Here is a 23,813-nt window from a genome sequence, read left to right as displayed (position 1 = left end):
TGCAATGTTAATTTGTAGCTGTGGCCGTGTGGACACACGTGTGCTTTATTAGTGTGGCCAGCACCACGCCCGGCTGCCTTTGTCTCCCCCAGTTGATGTTTACCATACACCACACCATTCCGCTCACTCGGACGAGTGAAGGGGAGCCTGGGGAACCCGCCCAGAGCCAAGCAAGTGACAAAGCGAAGCAACGAGGGCGATTGGATTCACCTGTGAGAGGGGGGGGGTGTAAGTTTAATGTGACCCCGTGTGGCCGAGAGGTGCTCCCAGGTGAGGTGCGCAAACCTGGGCGCACACCTGAACGCACGCCACCAGCGGCAAAAGCATCCCAACACAATGAAGCTGCTGTACCTTGATGCTGCAAGCGAGGATGGTGGTCGCCCTCGTAAAACGAAGCCGCTGGTTAAATTAAATCAAAACGCCCGAGATCAGAATGCCATATCTGGTTAAACCATATCGGTTTACCCGTATTATTGTAGAGAGAAATTGAGTTCTCGGCTCCATCACGCCGTACACAGCCGTTTCAATAAGGGCAACTTTGTCCGTTTTTACCTTATGAGACTGAGATTTAGCAAAAGGCACGGGGGGACCAATAAGGTCTAAATTGGTCCGAAATAAGGAAGGCACTAATAAGGGGTTGAATAGGTAATGCAGATCAGCTGCACTTGCACCCAACGCGTTTAAACTTTGCTTTATTCGCCCAACCGCGGTTCACACCTGGTGCCCATCAATTGCCTCGTCTCCTTGGCGGTGTTCTTCGGTTTCTTTGCGCCCGTACCTCCGACGCGTCGTTTCGATGTGGTTTGCCCATCTCTTCCGTTTGAATGCCATTGATTATGTTGTGCGCCAATCCACGACGAACTTCCTCGTAAACTAGCTGGGCAACTGGCTAAACTGGATTCTACGTTACAAATTAATTGGAATTGTATATCATTAGGATACAAAAAAACTCGGGCAAAGAGCTCGAAACCCATGCATGGGGAAACCGGGACCAGGATGTAGATGACAAATGTGACCAGGAAATACCAATTAATGGTTAATTATTTATTACAAAAACAATAACAAATATTGGTAACAAAAACAATACCACAGCCGGATTAAACAGCAGGTGTTAGTGGGTTGAGAAAATCGAGAATGTTTTCTGAAACGGTTCAAATAGACGATACAAAGGCGCATTGCTTCAGTTCCAGTAGAATTTAAATATATTAAGGATACAAATGCAGTGAAAAATATAAAACTTGACAATTAGGCCATTAATATTTAGTGAGAATACAGCCAGCGAGGCAAAAACCTAAGCGAAACCAGAACGCACCGACTAATTAGTAACTGGGCTGCATTTGAAAACAAAAGTATTCCCGATGAGCTACAATAAGCGTTTTTAGAACGTCAGAGAGAATGCAAAATACACCCATTAGCTGCCAGCAAACAAGCCACCAACTGCAAACAATTGGCTCCCCGCCCTTACTTAAAATTAAGCTTTATTAAAAAAAAATCATCTAACACCAGCCATCAGTCTTTTAGCCTTCTACTGTACTTGTGCATTAAATTTTGGGGCGCTTTTTATTTTACGCGTATAAATTTAGATATAGGTCAGAATATACTACTCGCCGCTATTATTTTAGCACTGCAGCAATAGGTGCAAGATAGACATACAAGATATACGTGTATACGCTGTATGTTATACAGGTTATGCAAGGACATCTTCGACGCTGGGAAAGTCCTTAAACTAAAAAATGTAAAAGCAGGTATGCAATGCAGTACTGTACTAAAAACGTTAAACTTACAATACATACAAAACTTTAATATGTTTTAATACAATATACAAAAAGACATCTCTGGATAATTAGTTTTTAAAAATGTAAAACTAGATTTAAAGTCTGAAACCGTTGTACTGAGCCAAATGCAAAAAAGCCCGTTTTAACATTAAGACAAGCTTTAAAAGTCTCCATTAAATATAAATCACTGGGGTTTAGAAACAATTTTCAATATCTGGCCTTTCTAGACAATTCTATTCCCAAAAAGGTAGGTGGTTGAGGGGTGAGGTGCAATGGTGTCGCTGCGGTGAACATTTGAGGGATGGATTGAGGACGTGGGGCAGCACTCCAGGAGACCAGGTCCATCCTCTTCCCTGGCTATTTTCAACCTGCAAAGACGACGTCAGTTGCACATTAAAACTCACATACTCTCCACTGGGTGGCAGTGTAGCCATGTAAATAAACGCCACTACTTTATCCAAGTAGCCACCATCTCAGTATATGCAGAGAGTTGAACCTTTCATTAAGTTTGGTGGCCAATACACATTTCATGGCTCGAAGCCATGAACTCAGGCTTGGTTTAATTGTAAATCGATGACAGATGGACGCCAGTGGGTACAAGCGAGCTAGCCTTTTGATAAAACAAAGTGGGAGGTGAATGGGTAAAATTAACCACCGTACTATGCTCGTACCGTCCACAAATCCATAACGTACTCTACTGGGCTTGAGGTTCAGTGCTCTTACCAAAAACAGGACCTCATAAAAGGTTTAAGAAAACAGAAAGATGAAAAAAGTAACATTTCCATTAAACGCTTCCCACGTGGGAAACGTGCGTACATGCCAAGAGTTGATGCCTGGCTGATGCAACCCACATCCCCTTTCGCCGCATTAAAGATTCCCACGAGGGGGTTTGCTTGAGCCAGGAATCAAGGCACATGTGACAGGGGTAGGATGGTCAAACAATAAGTGTCACCAGCAGATTCATTACTTTTATCAGACGTACTTTTGCAGTCTCGATATTTCACTTTGTATTGATGAACAGCTATCGTTATCGATGGTGCCAAATCAGATGTGAAAAAAAATGCATTGGTTATGTACTATAAAGTCCAACTATTGTTTTTTTACGATGCAGAAACAAGCATGCACAACCATAAAATGTATGTTATGCAACTTACTAGAAATCATAAATTACCACCAAAGGTAATCTTACAAACCAAAGTTCAGGACGAAAAACCATGAAAACGAGTTGCATAGCATAACTTCATTATGGAATTTAAGAAATGTGGCTATGGCAAATGACTCAACCTCGAGGACCTGAAACAAATGTCGAGTGGTTAAGAGCTAAATTATTCGCATTTACACTTTACAGTACAAGCACAGATGTGGAAACTGCACCATTTTATTTTAAAAATAGGGAACGTGTCTATAAATTGAATCCAAGAAATTGTGAATAAATTTGAAGTTTTGTACGCGTTTGTTGGAAATAATATTACCTGTTAAAGAGCACCAGTAGGCTCAGCTGCCTCTGTCGTTTCCTGGGCAGGTGTCTGCGATGCTAGCACCGTAGGCTCAGCCGGATGTATTTCTTCGCCGTCAAACGATGCCAACTTCATGGACAGCTTCTCTTGGATGGTTTCCACCACATTCGTCTGCTTGGAAAGTTCCTCAAATAGCTCTTCTGGGGGGTTCACATTTCCATCAATTATCACTGCATCTTCTCCAAACTCGACAACACCCCCAGTTATCGAATTACACAGAGATGCCTCTTGTTTTAGAGGAGCCACTTCATCCATGGAATCTTTATTAGCATTGGCATTTACAGAATTTTCCAGTACTTCCCGTTCACAGGCAATGGTTTCATTAATGACTTGCTCATGTTCATCTACAGCAGCTTTATCATTCTCCTCCTGGAAATCACCACACTCTTCTCCAGAGGCAACAACTTCAGTGACACTTTCACCATCTCGACCTAAATCTTTCTGCACCTCTTCAGCGAGTGTGGTAGCAAACCCATTTTCCACACTCTGCACTACTTGCTCTTTGCCATCGGTTACTCTCTCAGATGCAATTTCCGGTTCCTCTTGCAGGGCCTCAGCGTCATTCTGATGACCATCTGAAAGGTTCTGCACTTTTTCATCAGTACCCACTTCCTTACTTTCCAACGGACCTGTACCCTTCACCTCTTGCGATGCTCCTTGAGAAGCATCGACCTGTGCAGATTCCGTTGAAATCACATCAGATTGAACATCCGCCTCTGGCAAAGGGTGGCTTTCATCTTCGTGCAAATCAACTTCCACTGCTGCACCATCTTCAGCTTCATAAACATTCGTTTGCTCCTTCACAAAAGCTGTGGCAGCTTCAATTGCTGCCTCCACAACGGATGCAGCAGCTGTTGCATAGTCACATGGTGGCGTTTCAGTCTCCGAAAGCCCTTGCTTAAGCTCCTCACACTGTGCTTCAATCTCTGCTCCACCCACTACGGCTCTCACAGCCTTCTGTATCAACATAGCAATATCATCGCCAGCGCCGCCAGCATGTGCCGCTGCTTCAACCATTATTTCCCCTTTCTTTTCTTCCTGCGAAAACTCATTAGCATCCTCTGGGATTTGTTCCAGCTGATGAGCAACAAACGCATCGGAGGACACGTCACCATGGCTATCCTGAGTTGGCCGTTCTACCACATTTTGCATAGATGAAACCTGCGATTGTTCAACGTCGCTTGCCTGCTCTGGTTCAACTGCTTGTACTGGTAGTTGCATCACCACTGGCTGCTGTACTACGACATTGCTTGGTAGCTCTTCTACACTTTTCTGTTCCTCATTCAAGGACTCCACCGTGTCCAGCAACTCTAGAGGGGCTTGGATTGAACTGCTGGTGAACACAACCATCTCCTCAGACACAACTGATGTAAAGGTTGAAGTTTCAGTCACTTCCAGGGTTTGGGAAATCACGGTTTGCGAATCGTTTGAGATTTCCTCCGAGATACTGCAAGTTACAGAAGACACAGCATTATTCGTGGTCGATACTTCGGAACTGCAACTGACAACTAAATCCGAAGTATTTGTTAGTTGCATCGTCGAGGCTACATTTTCTGTTGTATTTTTGGTCACAGTTTTTGAAGCCATCACGATACTTTCCTCAGCACACACAGACTCTCTCTGCTCTGCATCGACCACCTCAGGGGCTCTTGAATTAGACTTCTCATCCATTTCTAATATTTTTAAAACGTCCGTCTGCAAAACTGTGCAGTCGACTTTGCCCGCTCCCACCTCAACATTAGCGTCATTGTCATCTACACCAACATCCACCATTGCTTCTGTGACCGTTTCCTGGACATTGGCACAGTCTGCTGCTTTGTCACTTAGAGCCCCAATTTGCACACAACTCAAAGCTTCACCACTATTGGCAGCTGCATCTGTCACTTTAACTTGCGGCTGTTCCTCATCGTCGTATTCAGCCAGTGGCACCACACCCGGTGTGTCAGTGTCGCTGTCATTGCCCTTCACCTCTGCCGCCTGAGTGGCACTTTCTACATCGTCAGCCAAAACCTTTGTAGACTTCCTCTTCTTTCCTGGAATAAACCTCTTGAGAGACCAGGTTGAATGGGTGCCACCATGGCTGGATTCCTGATGCTGGGAAGTAGAGTTCGATGGAGGACTGCTATTCTCTTCATGGATGGTCGTTTTCTGCAATTCCCCATTCTCATTTTCTAGATTTTCTGCATCTTCCTTTTCACCCTGCTGTGCATCATGATCTTTGGATTTATTTCTCTTCTTTGGCGTTACAAGACGCTTTAGGGAACCCCAATTCACCGTGTTCTTTGGTGCTTCAGCAACCTCAGCTTTAGGTTGTTCAGACTGGACCTCGTCCTTTTCAGGTAGCTCTTCCTTATTGGTCACAGTCTTGGATACAACCTCCAGGTTTATGTCCTCAAATTGCTGATCGTGTTCAGTTGCAGATTCAGGTTTGGAATCTCCTTGTGCCGGTGCATCATCTTTTTGCTTTTGCAAATCTTGCAGGGAAGAGTCCGAATCTGAGGATTTACGTCCTCGCTTCTTGGAGGAGCCGATGCAGATCAGAGCTTCCCAATTTGGACCCAAATGCTCAGTCTTCTTCTTTCCTCCTTCTTTGACGTGTTCATCTACTTCAGAGTTCAGAGAGTCCTCTTTTCCTCCAGATACTCCACTAGTTGTGGAAGACATTGTTGTCGTCTTGCCAGCCTCCCCTGGTTCTTCCTCCTTGTCACTCTCAGAATTATGTTTGGTCCGTCTCCTCGGTTTCACAAGCTTCTTGAATGATGACCATGGAGTGATTCCATCCCTCTTCTTTTCTGCCACACCTTCAGCTTCTTCAGAAGGACCTGCTGCCTCTGGTTGAGTGGGCGACTGAGGAACCTGAGAATCAACTTCGATCCCCGATGGCGATGCAGTCTGATTGAAAGCATGTGAAGTTGTTGCCTCAGTTTCATCCGGTTTCTGCTCATCCACTTCAGTCTGGGCCTTGCCTTCACTTTTTTCCTTCTCTTTACCCCTTTTCAGAGACAATTTCTTTAGCGAACTTCCCATGAAAAACTTCTTTAACGGACTGCTTGGTGTCTTAGACTTATCAGGTGATGTTACATCCTGTTCCGTTTCCTCAGTCTTTGAGGTCTGAACCGTCAAGTCGTCAGGGCTTACGTTGGGATCTGCACATGTGTCAACTTTATCTTGCATCAATTCACTATTCGCTGACGGAGCTGAATTTTCCACTACACCTGCTTCCTGTTCTATAGGATGAGAATTCTCTGCAGTGGCGGAGCATTCCACTTGCTCGCTATTGCCATTTTCTTGTTTTGGTGCCTCGTTCAACTTTATTTCCTGACTGCACATCTCATCTTTCTGTTCTAATACAGCTATCGACTGCTCATTTTTCACAATGGCTATCGCTGCCTCTTCTTGCACCACCTCCACATCGTTAATATCTGTGGTTTGCTTTTGGAGTGCCTCTGTCACTTTGGTGGCATCTGCAGACTTTTCTGACGGCAGCGCTCCAGCACAAGACTGCTTTTCTTCAGCCTGTGGTAGCAAATTATTCACCTCCACTGCATGCTCTGCATTTACCGGCTCAGGATTCGAGTCGACTAGGAGTTCGTTTCCAAGTTGATGGTTTTTGTCATCCTTCTCAGCCTTGCTGGATTTTCTCCTCAGACCAGAAAAGAGTCTGTTGTTGAACATTTTCCTCAAAGGCGTGGTCACATGAGCTGTGAAGCCCCCCACAGGAGATTCACTCGCCACAGCTTCCTCAGCACTCTCCTTTGTGCCATTTTCATGGACTCCCTTTTGGTCATCAGTGTCATTCTCGTTAGAGCTTGCCGCAGCCTCCTCACCCGATTTTTGCTCAGGGTCCTTGACAGCGGCGACATCTGCGCCATTCTCAACAACCTGCTGCTTGCTCTGGGCCTCTTCCACCTTCCCATTAAAGTCACCATTGCCCTCACCGTCAGTATCCTTCATGGTGAGCAGAGTCACCGACTCGGGCGGCTCTTCGCGATCTTTCTTCAGCGTGAACTTGAAGCCTCCCAGTTTGAAAACCTTCTTGAAGCCCAGGTCTCTCTGCGGGGCGGCACTGGACGAAGTGGTCTGCTCTGCAGCTTGCGTAACCTCGCCTTCCTGTGCTGCCGGGGGAGCATCGGAGTCGCCGTTGCCTTTTTCCGCTTCGTTCGTCTGTCCCGGAGGCACCTCTGACATTGCTGCTTGTTCGGGTGCTCCAGAGTCTGTCTCTGCCATGGTTGCTGTGTCCCCTTGACCCACTGTGGAAAGACAAACATGTGGCATTGTCAATATTCCGTACACTGGCATTATGCTCAGATTTTTTTACAATTGTTAAAAATACATTAACTTCATATAAAACTAGGTGCAAGTGTTGACAAAGATTGCAATTCTATCTAAACACCAGATGGTGTTGTTAAAGCTAAACATTTACATGGCAGTGAAACAGGTTTATCTCAAAAAGATAGTTATAATGCCTTCAAAGCATTTGCATTCAGATTCCGTCGCTCTGTTTATCCATTAATCCAATGACAAGACCCAGTATGTGCCAGTGCCCGTTAAGCCATCTGCAGCAGAGCAGTGGGCTTTATTGCAAGTGTGGCTCCATCTTGCAGGTGTCACACCCCGCCCCCATTCAAACTCCAGAGCACACATCAATGAGCTCATTTATTTGGCACAATACCAAATGCAAACACCAGCTTCACAGATCTCCAGGCTCGATACAAAAAGACTACATTCGGACCAATTTGCTTAAATAAACATGCAGCGAACGCTCCAGTTCCACTGATAAAAAAAGTAGCGAATTAATACTCATGCAATCCAAGGATGCTGTCGAATAAAAAGCCACAAAACACCATTAGAAGAGGCCCCTTTCCCAGAATTCTTTTTGTCCAGATTCTTGGGCGTGCCAACAAGGCAGCACTGTTGCAGGATGTTACTCATGCTCCAATTGCATTCTTGCACTGTGTGTCAGTCACATTACAGAATATGCTATCAGCATTGCTCTTGCCAAAACAAAAGCATGCATCGCTTGCGTTCTTAGACACATGCGACCGAACAGGGGCCCAAGTGTTTTGCAATGTTTTAAACAAGAGCCGAACATTCCAGGGACCACGCCATGGTTTTGTGTGGCGACATTAGTTCCACACACGATTGATATTAGTCACAATGCACCACTGTGAGCGCACGCTGTGATGACCCCAGTGGTCACAACGCATTTAAATTGGGTTCGAGTGCAGCCATGTGCCCTGCCAGAATAATGCCACATTCCAAGTGTTAATAGCTTCTGCTTACAATACGGCACATTGAGACGCACTGAAAAACAGCACAATACCAAGGCTCAACTCTTCTTATTTAAAAGTCCGATTAAAATGCTCTCAAATGATTGGAGCCCTAGACATTGAGCAATAAGACAACTTGTGCAAGTAGTAAAAAGCTCCATGTCTTCAAATTACAATCATGCTTATATGAAGTGTAAATATAAACCCTTATTTGTATGAATTTTTGCAAGGAGCATAAATAATAGCAGTGAAAAAGAAATCCTTAAGACTATATATGCGATACTGGGTGCAAGAAACTGGGGACAAACATACAGGAAGCATCCAATGAAAAAGGCAGGAACTCTGTAAGGGAAGCTTTTCAGCAACCGCACCCAAGCTTTACTAAACAATAGAAGCTTCTAGTCAGAATCAACCGCCAAAGCGCTTTAAAAGAGATTCCAAATCAAACCTTTCACTTTTACATCAAAAACCGATTCGACTATAACGACAATTCTAAACCACAGGTCTCGTTAGATATACGTTTAACTAGCCAAAGAGGTTTGTCCAGTAGTTTTTTAATGGGGCTTTAAACACGGAATGAACTAAAAAGGGTACAATAATTTAAACTCGGCATATAAAAACGCAGGACTTTTTACTACAAGTGGCAAATTCATCCCACTCTCCTCCTGAGAATAATATACACAAAAAAGGCAAGCAGTGTTAGAGGACTAAGTGGCTTAGCATTCTGCCTACTTAAGAGCAGCTGTTCGCCTGCCTACAGCAGAACACATGCTGCATCCCACTTTAAAATAAGCCCAACGCAAACACTGACGCTACTTGTGCGTTCAAGAGCCACGCCTTTACGTTCATGGAGGCTGTCCTTTTGGAGAACGCTGGAGAAAATTATTAAAACGTTATTTTACACAGGTTTTTTCACAGCTCGGCTCCAAATGATTAGCAACTGCATTTTAAATGCATTTTCAGATTGCCGTTTCTAATTGTGTGTACCCACTCGACAGATACACAACTGCTCAAGTTTTAACAATGGATATTGGTTACTAAAGACGAATGTGATAAGCCCATGACAATGTTATCCATCCATTATCATTCCAATGTACGGAAAAGCCTATCTACAGACGCAGTAAAACAGTTTTAAACTCTGGGCCTGGCAGTCTGTTCCAAAACGTAACCAATAAAATAAAAGTGGCTTAAGTGTAACAAGTCTGACGACACAGCCACTAAAAAATTACCAGAATTACTATTTTTACTCTTAAGTTTTTTCGGTAAAGTCACGTGAAATACATAAATATATTTATGACTTTACCGAAAAAAAACCTAAGAGTAGGAATCCCTTGCAGTCACGAAAGCTTCAAATCTAGAATTACTATTTTGCTTTTAAAACAAATACTTCGTCACCACTTGACAATAGCCGAAACTTAAGTAGCAATACTTCATCCAAAGTGCAATTGCGAAGCACGGATAAAAGCCACAAATCCGCCTACAGTACCTGTTACATAGTTGATGCCGAGCATGGTCTGGGTGAAGATGAGCAGAGCTGTCGCGTTGCCCGACCTCAGGACCGGAGATGTGAGACCGAGTGAGCGAGGAGGCAACGGCTAAGAAATCCACCAACACCCGCCTCTTTCCTCCCCCCCTCCACCCAAGTGAGAGAGGGACACAGCTAAGAAAGGGGGCTCTGTCCAGCCAGCAAATGGGGATTAAGTGAGCCAACAAAAGAGAGCGCTGGCAGGGGGTCTCATTACATCAGTGGCAAGCCCAAACAACAGATGGGGCCTGGGGGGGGGAGGCAGGAGGGCGTGTGGGAGAGGGCAGGGCTTGAAGGGTTATGTCGCGCTTGCTCACCCCTCTCCCCCACCAATCCGTGACATTCGTCATCCTGTTAAACCGGTTTGCTCCAGATCGATCATCATGGCCATTGCACGTTAAACAACTCAATAAACGGTTAACGGACCCTGGGGTTTTGTTTCACACGCAGACATCGGGCTACAACTATGACTACCTCATTAGCTTGACGGCTGACAAGTTTTTTTCGCATGAACGCCAAATGCAGATAAGTACTATACAGGTGGCAATCAAATCCCTCGGTATAGACTCCATTTAAAAACCTCTCGGCATACAAATACCGGCTCTTAATTTAAGTTTGGGACGACAACTATACCCGCACCATGGGGGGGGGGAAAACCAGAGGACAATTTTTTTGTTTTTACAAACTTTGGTTTGAATGTGGGACATGCATCACATTGATGAATTGTGTTTTCTGAAAACGTCTTGCGCAGACACGCAGGAATGTTGCGAGCTGAAATCCCTCCTATCGCTGGGCAGATCCCCGTTAACTGCAGCTGTTGCATTCGGCACCGCCACAATGAATCCTCCCAATGATTATTTAAGACCTCTCCTGCGGCAACGCTGCAGAAATCACCAGACACCAGGCTGCTCACAACGCCCCGAGGCAGGCGCTCTCTCCTGTTGCCCTGCTCACACCAACTGGCAATTTGTCCCAATCAGCTGAACGCACACATGGGGCTAAACATTTCCCCTTTTCGCTTTCCATTTAATTACGTGTTCCCCCCATGCAATCTCATTCCGTAGTAATGTCCCCGACCTTCAGATTTTTTTTCTATCTTCCTCTACAATCATTCCCCCCCCCCCCCCCCCAGTGTATCACCAACACAAAATAAGCAACTGCACTTCGTTGGCTCAACCCACCTGTACCATCAGTGCAAGGTACACACCCTGGTTCTGCTTTGTTCACCTAAAAAAACGACTGCATGGCACACCCTGGTTAGCAGTAGCAGCACAACCACTCTGCCGAAACACCCACGGACAGAACTTTGATCAAGGCTGGAGGTTCGCAAGCAGAGCCATGCGGAGAGATCTCCCCCAGACGTTGGAGCGCCCTTTTCACCAGGCTCCATCACCAGACAATCAGACTGGGATTTTTTTTTCTGGGGGACAGCTGTGGGTCTGTAAATGTCATAATCATAAACCATGCGCTCCTGCAAACACAGCATTATTGGCAAGGTTCGCCTTGACCAAACACATACAATCACGAGATGAACAGCACTGTGGAGCAGAACCAATTAAAATATATCGATCGGTGGGCTTTAAGTATACAGTTACAGACAAGGCACCTGTTTTTATGTAGTGCAAGTAGCTTACCCAAGCTGGTTTATCAAAGGTCAATTTTATGGCCAAACAGTAAGCAAATAAACGGATGTCCTGGCCGAGAGAAATGTTATAATGGCAACATATCGGACAAGCACCTACCAAGCATGACAGAGCAAGGGCACTGCCAAGCCTCTGCCTTTCTTTAGCCACAGCCGTTGAATGTATTGTCTTGCTTGTTTAAAACAAAATTTGGACAATCTTTGTGATATTTCAGTTTAGTCAGAAATTGATTAATCTTAATGTTGGTCACCATTCGACCGCGTTTAATATGTGTGGCTCATAATGGACACCAACAGATGAATGTCTATCCATGGCACAGGTGGTTTTATTATACTTCACGAAACCGAGTGCTGGGGTTGGTAAAAAGGTGCCCCCCCCCCCCTCAACTGGTTCAGGTATCCCTCGCCACCTCCTCACACGTTAGCCACAGCCAGGAATGACGCTCAGATTACAGAGTTTATAATGCAGTGTGGTAACCACACCTTTGGAAAAAAAAAATTGTAAAAAATTTAACCTACGTCCAAAGTTGTGGTATTACAAAATCGTAAATTAAAACCACATCACGTTTCACTTCAAGGGAGGAATATGCCACCCACCCACCCTTTGCTGAAAAGGAGTAACAATATTATTCCGCGTAACACTTTGCAGGTATCACTGTTGGTTGCACACGAGGATCAGAGCCCAGCTGCGAGGTCGGAGGCGGCACAGGGCACGGCCGAGGCCACGGCACAACGCAGCTGTGCAAGCACTCAAACGCTGAGCGAGCGCAAAGCCCGGGGCCAGCGTGCCGGGCACTCCCAGCCACGGCAGCTGTGCCGCAGCTACCACCACCACCACCATGCGCACGCCTCAACCTCCAAACGCAGTACATAAAATTCAAGTGGACTGTATATAACCAGCTTATTCCAGCATTGGTGCGACACAGCATCGAAGTTAAACTCGAGAAGTCCTTCCCATCGACACTGCCCAGACCTTGGTGTATGTACACTTAGAAAAGCATTGGTAGGAAAGTTAATTATTATACTGTATTTATATGCTCTCGGATCTATGCCTCTTCCAACCCACATGCCAGCATATCTTTAAGTATGTCAAATCACCCCCCCCCCTCCCCCCCCGATGCGCCGCATGGCCAAAACATTTTTATAAATCTTTGAAGACATTGGTCATGACGACCAATCACTTGTAATTGCAATTTTACAAAACAAAAGCAGCCAGTTTAAGGGGAAATGCTTCCCTTTAAACTGGCTACGGACACCTTTTACAAGGAGTCATGTTTGCATAGACCACAATACCGGCAGTCATAATGCAAACAAAAAACACAACTCTTGATAATGTATGCACTGTCCTTGAAGTTGATTGGTCCACACCCGAGACAGCTTTCCTTAGAGCCTAGTCTTACATAGGTTGGACCAGATGACGCCAAAAGGCGCACAACTCAAAGACAATGCACCATCAGAGTACGAGATATATATTTTGGCGTTATCTGAGTTGTGTTTTTTTTTGCATTATGACTGCAGGTATTGTGGTCTATGCAAACATGACTCCTTGTAAAAAAGGTGTCAGTTTTGTTGCCAGATAGAAGGGTAAAAAAACAATTATCATATTTTTCACTGGCAAATGAGGTTCCAATGGTGTAAAGGTTTCCCCTTTTTTCTGGCAATAAAAAAACTTGTGGTCAGAACGCAAACCAAAAAACTCTGATAATACATGCATTGTCTTTGAAACCGATTGGTCCACACCAGCGACAGCTTTCTTTTGAGCCGAGTCCCAAGCGGTGTTCGACCAGAGGACGCAAAAGGCGTCACACTTTGTATGAAAATACTTATGGGGTCCCCCTCAAGCGGGGAGCTCCACGTGGTTCCTCACACCGTGTTGTTGCACTCGCAGCAGCCGTGAATTTAACTCCCTCCACCCCATCGACCCCCCCCCACCAACCCTCCCATGCCTCTTGTCGTCACCCACCCTCACACCGCCACGGGATACACATCTCCGTCTGCTCCATCCACTTGCCACCATCACTGCTGCCGCCACCACCACCATATAAAGTTGTAATGGGTTTTCTCGTTGCCCAAAATACTCTGCAAGAATGCACAGTTGCGCTCTCCAGCTGTCGGTGAAAGGAATGCCTTCCCCAATCTCAAAACCAAATGCTGTAAAGTATTGGTGGTATGCATCCAGCGTTCTCACCTTTTTAACCATCTTGTCGTCGGTTTGTAGTTGTCACCACTTGCACAAAAGTTGCTGCCGACCCCGCGCCACCGATGTAACTCGCGAAAGCGGCACGGGTCACCCACACAGAGGGGTGCAGACGCATCATAGCGAACCCGCCGTCAATTTTACTGCTGTATTTTATTAAACGGCACCGTGGAAAACAACGTCAGCACTAACCGTTGCAATTGATGATCATCATTTATTATGGTCCCTCGACCAATCTCACATCAAAGGACGTGGACTTTCAAAGGGCTCGCACATTTTGGCCACATTCCAGCTCTTGCACTGCGTGCTCAAAAGTAAAAAGGAACATTCCAAAGCGGGACTTTTTTTTTAAACCAAATTATAAACGCAAACTGAACACTACATTTTATTCACCACGCCGAATGTGCATCCGACGTCGAAGTCCATGAGTGCCACTTGAAATAGATCGATTGTGCCAATTTAACTTGCATCATGTAATTTTTTACCGCATTGTGTATGGTAGATTATGTAGTTAGAAAGTTATGTTGTAGGCCTATTAAGCATGTCCGGTTAGGATTAAATCAGTGGCCATGCCAGAGCATCGTGAACATCCAGGAACCCTCGGGTGGTTCAGGAAGGATGAAATTTAGCCACAGTTGCGGCAAGGTAAGTACAGCTGCTACGCAAGGGTTTAAAGATTTCAGCACTACCTTTTCAATAGTGGAAGCAGAGCAGAAGGAAGAAATTTGAAGCATGCACGCTGAAGCATGAGTGATGAGAGTTATTCATCAGCATTGGGATGCCAAGACCACTGCACCACATGGGTCACATTTTTGGCTGCTTGATACTTTGACCTTTTGCATCCCAAGCACTTCACCATTATCCCTTGGTGAACGTGGCCTCCATTACAGCAGATTAAATTCACGACAAAAAGTTGGGGCGGTAATTTAATTGTCTTTACAATTCAAACGTGTGTGGGCTCTGCAGTCCTATAATCCTGCTTACATTGAAATGTGGTTGGAACGAGGTCAATTTCCTTCATTAGGTCTCCAAAGTTCACATACCCTAAATGATTGTAATTGCACAGGCAAACCAAGATGCTATCACCGTGACCACACAAGCCAAACCACCACCGTTTCTAAAAGAAAGAAATCCTCTGCTTAAATTTAATTCCCAATTTCCTTGAAAGAATGTATACTATGCCAGGCTGGATTCATCACTTATGGAGAGCACAGCAGATTTGGAGATGAAGGGATTCCATGTTATGTGGCTGCTGATGTTAGGGAGGGGCGTCGCTCTGCTGCCAAACAGCCGTAAGCACGTAGGCACACAGAACTGATACCATCTTCACCACAAGGATCATTAAAGACGTGAACCCTCACCATTTAAGTAGAGGCAAACAACCAATATTGTTTATTTGCCCATAACGTATTTTAAAGATACAGCAGTCTCTCGCTATACTGCTTCAAAAGTCCATGGGGTAAAGCTCAAGTTTTACCACAAGTAATCTTGGAAGACGGCATCACAAAATCTGAGGAACGTAAGCTCCTGTAATCTTCTCATCAGCGGTCAATGTTTACAAGATTTTCTCCAAAGTTCCGAGTTTTAAAACGCGAGTGTACACACGATTGTCGATGGAGCGTGCACTGCCAACCCAGCTCTACCGGCTTCCCCCCACACACACCCTCTCCCCACCTTTGTTATGGTTTTCACAGCAGAGAGTGGTGCGCACACGCAAGCATCCGCAATAACCACGCTGGCGCCAGAGAATTTCTCAATCGCAAGATGGCTCTTTTGCGTTTTCTTCATGCGATCACACATCAGGAATGTTCCCGAAAGGATTCTCCTGCACAAGGTGTACGAGCGAGTTAGTCATGGGGTTCCAGCGTGTTTCACGAATTACTCATGGTGTAAATGGAAGCGCTTTCTATTACAAAATCACTGATGAATAACTCAAGTTGCTTGCCGCACCTCCTACGCTTTGGCCTCATTCATTCAAACGGAAGGGCACTTGTGTTTAACCCCCCCCCCCCCTCCAGAGCCAGGTTTCCTCCCCATCACCCGTCCATTGTGAATGAAGGACATAATCTGACCTGTTCGTGCGAGGATGGGGACAGGAAGTGGGCCTGCATTAGTCGCTGCTCTACAGGGAAATCCAGTGCGTGCTCAACCCTGCAGGAAGTGTGTCACAGCTTGCCACATTCCAAGGCCCAAAACCTTGCCAAACAAGTAATAACAATAAAAACCTGAATGTATGTAGTAATAATTCAGGTTTGTGTCCATGCACTGCATATGAAGCCCCCCCCCCCCCCCGCCACCATGCCAGTTGTGGGGGTTGTTTGACCATAGATTGCTTGGTCAGTGTAGGTTGGTAAAGGAGGTTCCCAGAACTGATTTAGATAATTACTCACTGATGTTGGAAGCCATGGGTCGGTTATTGAACTTGGGTCACACCAGGTTCATAGCGAAACGTGCAAATCACCGCTCAAAAAAAATTGTTACTCAAAAGACTCTTACAGACAGATAAGACGTAAAAAAACAGCCAACCACCACAACCATGTTCTGTGTGGCTTCTCTCAATGGGCAAGGGCCAGCTCTAACACAGGAGCCATTTACCACATGTAATGGCCATCGGAATATTAGGTCTTAACAAAGGAGAGAATTGTGAATGGAATTAAGTAATTTGCCGACCCCAGAGCGACAGATTTGCACGCACACACACGGCCCAAATCTCGTGGAGTTCACCAGGGAACAGAGTTTAGTTTTTGCGTGGAGAGATCAGGAGCCACCGTCTCAAACATTACAGTACTTGGACACCCACAAGCCCTTGCCCTGCTCAACCTCCCCAAGGACACAGTAGGAAGTCGGTGGACAAGGAATGCCATGGCAATTATGATAAAGTAGTTATTGAATTTGTTTTAAATGGAAGTTATGCTTACATGCGAAACCAACCGATACAAGCTGGGTGTAATCTGTAAATAATATCAAAGGCATGTAAAGATGAGCACAACTAAAGTACTTTAGCTTAGGGTGTTGTCTCCCAATTGATTTCTATAGCATAATGCTGTCAATTATGGGTGTAAATGCCCTTCAAATGGTAGCACCTTCTGTGGCTGCACAGGCAATGGGAACCCATGACTGTATATATGGATACAAAAAAATCTATACACTGCAATATGAACATCGTGGAGCTTAAGAGCACACATCGAAAAAAAAATTCTGCATCCAATTAATTTGAGCCCTAATTGCACTTCAATTTCCAGAGCCTGGCCGATTCATGCATTTCTTGCTGTAACCCAGCACAAAGATGGAGGCTCCAGAAAAGTCAAGCAGGCCAGAACTTCAGTACCACAATAAAAAACATCTCCTGTGGATTAGATTCAGTACAGTATGCCGCATATAATAAATACGACAATGCCTACCCCCCCCCCCCCCCCCCCGTCGTTAAGACACTTGGGCAAATTTATCCCTTGCTCAAATTTCTGGATTCGCTCCCAATGGTTGGGACCTCATCCTGTTTATGTTTGAATGACCCAGTGTCAGAGGGGTTTACGTGCAGAGCTCCTGGGCAGCTGCATCGCTTGTGCGCACAATGCTATAGCACAAATACAAGGGTCTTGTTTAGTCTGAAAAAAAACAATGTCACACGCACGTTAGTACAAGACGCTGGCTGCAATGTCGCACATGGTCGAGCAGTACATTTCAGCTCCGAGACCATTACACTTTATGGGCTGGGAAATGAGCCACCGTTAGTTGGGCTCCTTAACGTTGCAAACTGCTGGAAGCCAGCCATGTCCATAAAGCCCTGCAGGTTATTTTTGCTCACCTTCCAGGTCAGCATTGTCGAGCGGAGCTCTTACTTCACTGGGTGTTGTACCCACCAGGATTCTGGGCATGGTAATAAGGGTGCGTTTTAATGAATAAAAAACACAACTGGACACGAGCCAGCGAGGATTTATCAACCCTGTTCCCACGGATCGCACGTCAATTCCGATACATTCGCGTTGGTAATCTGGTTTGGTAAAAAAAATGGGGTCAGAGATTATAAAACGAATGCCTATATAGGCATGCTTAAAAATAACATATTCACGTTCTGCAAATTCTTTAGAGAGCATAGCATTAAAGTGCAGTACTTTACCACTTGTTAAATCATTACATTTAAATGTGCATAAATTATGTTTTGAATTCATCATTGATCTTGTCGAGAATGGTCACTATCCACAACACATCAAGCGTGGATATCGGTGTAAATCATACGCTTTGAAAAGATGAAGCATTAAAAAGGGGTTAATGCATTCAAGTGCGAGGCAGTTAACAAAAGGCTTATTCTTTTCGCAGGGACAAAATATGCAATGGAGCAATTCAGGTCGCCCGAATGTTTAGGATAAAGCGGCAAGTATTGTGAGTGGCTCAATTCACACCAAAATGGCAGAGGATCCCAACAAAGTGGATCGTGGCATAAAGTTGAGGGAGAGTGGCAGGGCAGGGGTTTAAGGCCATTTACAGCCCAGACGGGGTCAGCAGATCAGAAGCACCATGGTATGCTGACTGCTACTGTGACACAAAAGGCTCGTCCGATTTAACAATGCTCCATTGCAAAATCCAAATGTCGTCTTCAATGTCAACGCACGGATAACGTTCACAAATGCACGAGTAGGGAGAAAAAAACTTCAAATGCACTACGGTCATATTTTTGGCAGAAGCCAACTTCCTAAATGTGCTTCAATTTTATTAATTTTAACCTCACCGAAATTCCATATGGTATTTAAAAATGTTACGAAAATTTTTACCTGGATAATAAAACTTAATTTGGAGCTTTCGTGACTGCAGGAATTACTCTTTAGTTATTTCGGTATAGTCATGTATAAAGAGAATAATAATGGTATGCTATTATTTAATTTATTATTTTCTCTTTATACGCGACTTTACCGAAAGAACCAAAGAGTAATACCAGGATAATCTTTTGATAGAATTTGTTTGCAAGGGTGTCCAGGGATATATCTACATGCACAGCCCTCGTCAAACCACTGCTGGATGAGAGCCATCCCACAACCCATTTGCTAATCCAAGTGGTATCCAGGCCAAACTGTTAAGCTCATGTTGATCTGATTGGGCACATTCCAGGTGATTTGGTCATAGGCAAATCTATATCCTGTAATCCCGTCTCTTCTACAACAGTCTACACAATGCTACGTCAGATCAAGATAAGTTACTCGTACATAAGAGCAAACTAAAATAATATTTGGTATGTGCATTATATTTTACAGTAGAATATTTACAATTCATTGAAGGCATTCATGGATAGTGATAAAATAACTTGTGCCAATTGACAAGACATATTTTTTTTATGTATAAAATTTTAAATATTCTTCAAATTAATGTTCTTCGGTTGAGCTTACAATAAATAGATAGCCGATGCAGAGTATATATTTAAATCCATCAAGGATTAGACGTTAAGCTCCTCTGCAGTCATACAAATTGACAAACGAAAGCCTAAAAAGCCCAACTAATGCACATTAACAAAAGTGGAACACATACTTGAAATGAATTACAAAAGTACTGTACACCAAGGGATGTCTGGCAACGACAGCTGCTTTTGCCAAGTTATTCAAAGCAATATTAGAATGTTATGAGAATTGCATTGAGAAATAAAAAAGACACAAATAAGATAATATTTACAATTGCAGATTGATTCCAGGTCATTAAAACAACCGATGGGGGGGGGGGGGGGGGAGACTGCTGGGTGCTTGTTCAGGAAACGTCCGTTGGAAGCACTCCGCACTTGGGGCTAAACAAAAGACACCATGCCAAATACGCTACAACCAAAAACAGGCGCGCAGCACAGCATTTCAAATGAGTTCAGCTCAAGCACGAGGAGAGCGCAACCTGCCAACAGTATTACTACATAGCTGGCTGCTACCCAATCGCCGATTGCAAAGCCCCAAGACCACCTTTTGTTTAGGATTGTATTAAATATTAACCTTCATCAATATAGGTTTCCCAAAAGGGGCTATAAAATGTACTATTATGGCTGCCAATTTAACAAAAGCAAAGCAACGCCCAGGATAGATTGCATGGGAATTAGCCACCTGGCTGGTGTTAGGTGTTGTACAACAATAGTTACTCGACCTTTATATTTGGCAAAAGATCGAGACATGGGTCCCTTTTCAGTCTGCCGTGTCCACGTTTCAGTCAATTGGGCACATTTCCAGACCCACCCAATCGGTCGTGATAATCTTTACACCACTTCAATGCATGCCCTCAATGTAGCGGAAGAAAGTTCACTAATGCTAATTGTGTTAAATAAAATAAGCAATACAAATCTAGAATTTTCCAACTCACCGGCGAGCTGAAATAATAAAAATGGCACATTGACTGGTTGTACACGTGACAATGCGATTAGTTTGGCAGTCGGGTGTACCGTTTTAGAACAAATTTAGTCCAAAACATTACGTGGCCCAACGCAAAAATCTATTAAGCATCAATTACAGTTCTCGTCAGCCACAATGTTGTGGTTTATATATGAACTGTACAGTATGTACATATGCACCTCAATAGTTAGCATGAACAAATGTACCTCCACTGTACAGTAATTTAGCCTTACTTCGCACTTCCCTTTCATGGCACTGCAATTTGTAAAGCTCCAGTTCTTGGCCAATTGACAATCACATTTTGTATTTACGTACACTAATAAACCCCTATCTTAAAGATGCAATCAAGCAGAACCACCACCACATGACGACATAGGTTAGGGGTGGGGAAAACCCGTTCCTTCGGAGAGGGCCAAAGACGACTCTTTAAATACACGAGGGCCCCACATTAAACGCACACCTCAGGTCACTTCTGTCACTGAAAAAGGGGCTCATTCCAATGACGAGCACACGATAAAATTAGGTTTTGCCAACGTGAATACATCCCCCAAGAATACCCGATTAGTGTGGCAAAGACGCTTACCGCAAAGGATACGCAATCGTTAGCGGGCCGTTTCGTAGTTAAAAGGGGCAGCGGGCCACATAAAAATTAGGTTTGCGGCTTGTATTGGTTCCATGGGGTGGCAAATGCCCCTTCCCCTGGTGTAGGTGATGATAAGCAGTGGCCCTAAATACAATCTCCTGTGGAATACGCGCAGCAGACGAAGGCCCCCTGGCAGCACAGGAATGCCACAGTAGGGGAGACCGTGTGTTGGCCAAATCAGCGCGAGTTAATCCACACTGCTTACCTCACTACGTTTTTGTTTGTACCGACCGCTTAAACTTCCCCCAGATTCCATGCGGCTGTTGACCAACCCCCGCCGACTTGACAAGAACTTTGTGGTCTATTTTACGCACAAAAAAACAAACCAATTATGGCTCCATGCTGTCAACAAAGAGTCAGCTAACCAGAGTTAAAGCGAGAACAGGTGCGCAGCCTTGCCGACACTCAACAGCGCAGCAATTAATAAGGTCTGCATTGATGGATTTGACTACGAGAAAGGCTACAAGTATAGCGTCGATTTACAACATGACCGACTCCAGGCCTGCAGTCCCAACTTGGTCTACAATAATACCTCGAGGAGGGAGAGGGGGGGGGCAGGGCACGAGTCAGAGACCACACACAGCAGCGCAAGCAGAGAAACAGAGACCACCCAGCAACCACAAAACAAGTTGCTCCCTTGGCCAGCACGTGAACACCACGCCAAAGTCGCCTCTCCTCCATGGCCCCCCATTCTTGGCTGCTGCCGTGCACCTTGGTGGTGGGGTAAGGGGGGGGCCCAAGGCGGCCGACGCCACTATGCCCACAGCAGAGCGACAGACAACCTCTGGCCCGAGACGACGCAAATGTCGAGAGTTTACAACGAGGAGGGAGGCGAGAGCGAGTGGAGGGCATCGAAGGGGAGGGCGGTTGCTCACCAAGTCGCCTCTGGTTCTGCAGCGGGAAGAATAAATCGTGGGCAGCCGCCGCGGGGGGGGGGGGGGTCCTGTAACGGCATGGGCGTTGTAGCGCGAGTTAAGAAAATGCACCCAACACATTATTAGTATAACTATTCACTACCCCTGCTCTGCTCTCTATCCAGCTCACTCCACTCGTCATCGCACGTCATACATTATACAAACACCTCTCGGTTTTTTTTTTTAAAACACAATAATAATAAAAACTTACTAAACCAAACGACTTCAAAAACATTGTACCCCCCAAGTAACACGACGGAAAACCGCGAATCCCGTCTCCCCAGGAACACTTGCCTTGGGCTTCCAGCAGGAATACGGCAAGAGCGGAGTTCCTCGCTAGACCGGCGTCTTGTTCCGAGCTGGGCGATGGTTTATCAGCAGACGCTCCCCGGTAATAATCCTCGTGTCCCGCAAGATGTGCCTCTGCCGGAGCTCCGATTTAGAAGTCCCTTCGCACCGTAGACACCGGATCGGATCGACCCACAAGCTCGCCACCACTGGATCACTTTGTAGCGAACAGATTCGCCGAAACTTATAAATGCTGCTGGATCCACCGGCGTTAATCGGATTAGTTGGGAGGGTGTAGTGGGAGTGGGGGTGTGTGTGTGTGTGAAACTACTCAACACAACTGGATCTCGTGAAGCTACAGTACAAGCATCTGGCGAGCAACCCCCCCTCCAACGAAAGCTAAACAGATTAAGGTCAAAAGCGACTTGAATCATCTCGATAGGGGAGGGAATTGTTTAAATGGGCGCGGCTACTTTGAATTCTAATCAACCCATAAACAGGTGGAGCCACTTACATCTTCTGAGAGCAATTTGAGTTTTATTTTTGTAAACCGCCGCCCGGCCACGTGCTCGCTGCGCCACGTGCGCGGTGCCCCCCCCCCCCCCCCTTTTTTGTACTTTCCCGCGAATTCCTCGCGGCCACGTGGTAGGCCCCCCCCCCCCCCGCGTCAACCAATCGGTGAAGCGCTATGCAAATTAGTTTGTTGTCGTTATTGTTACGTGGACGCAGCGCGAGCACGTGCCGGGAAGTTGAGCGGTTGGAGCACAATTGGAGCACAATTGGAGCAACCGGTCCTTAGGGCGGGAACCCCGGGGTACCAAATAATACTAAATGGGCCGAGGCAATTCAATATTTGATTTCTGGGACACTTTTTTTCCAGGGGTGGACTTCACTCCGCGACTTGGGGGGTACCAATCAATTCGAAATCGGTGCCACACTTCGCGATGTCGAAACGCAGCGAGGACAATTACGCTGAAACCCTGAACGCTTCGCGCTACGCACCGTAGTGGTGCATCGTGTACAGCTCGTCGAGATGAGTCGATTGCCGCATCGCCGACCATCAACAGACTAAAAATGACTGCATCACTAACATTGTGCGAGAGCCGGGGTACTATGGTACCCTGGGATACCGCCATAAGGTTCAATTGGAAAACGTGGTCGTTCATTGCAAGCCTACCCCCCCCCCCTTTGTCAATCCACTGCTGGATGAAAGGAGGCTCCTCCACATGCAGTGTCTCTCCCATGGGGGGGGGGGGGGGGTGTTTTACCATGCCGGTTCATCCGGGTGGGTGAATGCGAGGGACATAGTACAGTAGAACATTGCACTTTGGCTGCACTGCCTTCTGCTGCTCATAAGGTAGCCCCGTAGAAGCCTGCAATGCTCGTGTAATGCTTGTTAGGATGCCCATCCTGGCACGATCCAGGCTTCCTGCTTAGCTTCCGAGATCAAGGTGACTTGGTCATTGTATAGGACACTTAATGTCCAGCAGTTGATACAAATTAACCCGTGCAAAGCAGAGGCAGTGAGTGGACGGTAGCAATCACGATCCCCATGGTTTATTAAAAAGACCTCGTGAATACTCCACAAACGCAGGGGTTTTTGATATGCGATGCGACATCGACAAACCCGTTTTCTAATGAAGAGTGTACATGGAGCTTACTCGGTAACAACACTGGCATCTGTGTGTGTTT

The 23,813-nt window shown here is 45.6% G+C and overlaps 1 protein-coding gene across 2 annotated transcripts; it reads right to left on the bottom strand.

Moving 5' to 3' along the window:
* Positions 1–1,029: 1,029 nt before the first annotated feature.
* On the bottom strand, positions 1,030–21,859 carry AKAP12 (A-kinase anchoring protein 12). Of its 2 annotated transcripts, none has more exons than XM_061558920.1 (3): positions 21,795–21,859; positions 3,248–7,542; positions 1,030–2,143 (listed from the first exon to the last, which is right to left on the bottom strand). In XM_061558920.1, the coding sequence occupies exon 2, from the start codon at positions 7,517–7,519 to the stop codon at positions 3,251–3,253; it is 4,269 nt and encodes a 1,422-aa protein (XP_061414904.1). In that variant the 5' UTR covers positions 7,520–7,542; positions 21,795–21,859; the 3' UTR covers positions 1,030–2,143; positions 3,248–3,250. The 2 variants fall into 2 exon arrangements, with proteins under 2 accessions (XP_061414904.1, XP_061414903.1); XM_061558919.1 differs by lacking the exon at positions 21,795–21,859 and adding an exon at positions 10,049–10,290.
* Positions 21,860–23,813: the final 1,954 nt, after the last annotated feature.

Source organism: Lethenteron reissneri, chromosome 25 (assembly GCF_015708825.2).
Source record: "Lethenteron reissneri isolate LAM-NWPU_2019-01 chromosome 25, ASM1570882v1, whole genome shotgun sequence".
NCBI lineage: Eukaryota > Metazoa > Chordata > Hyperoartia > Petromyzontiformes > Petromyzontidae > Lethenteron > Lethenteron reissneri.
Note: the sequence above shows the minus strand (reverse complement) of the source record. Positions and strands in the feature narration are given on the sequence as shown.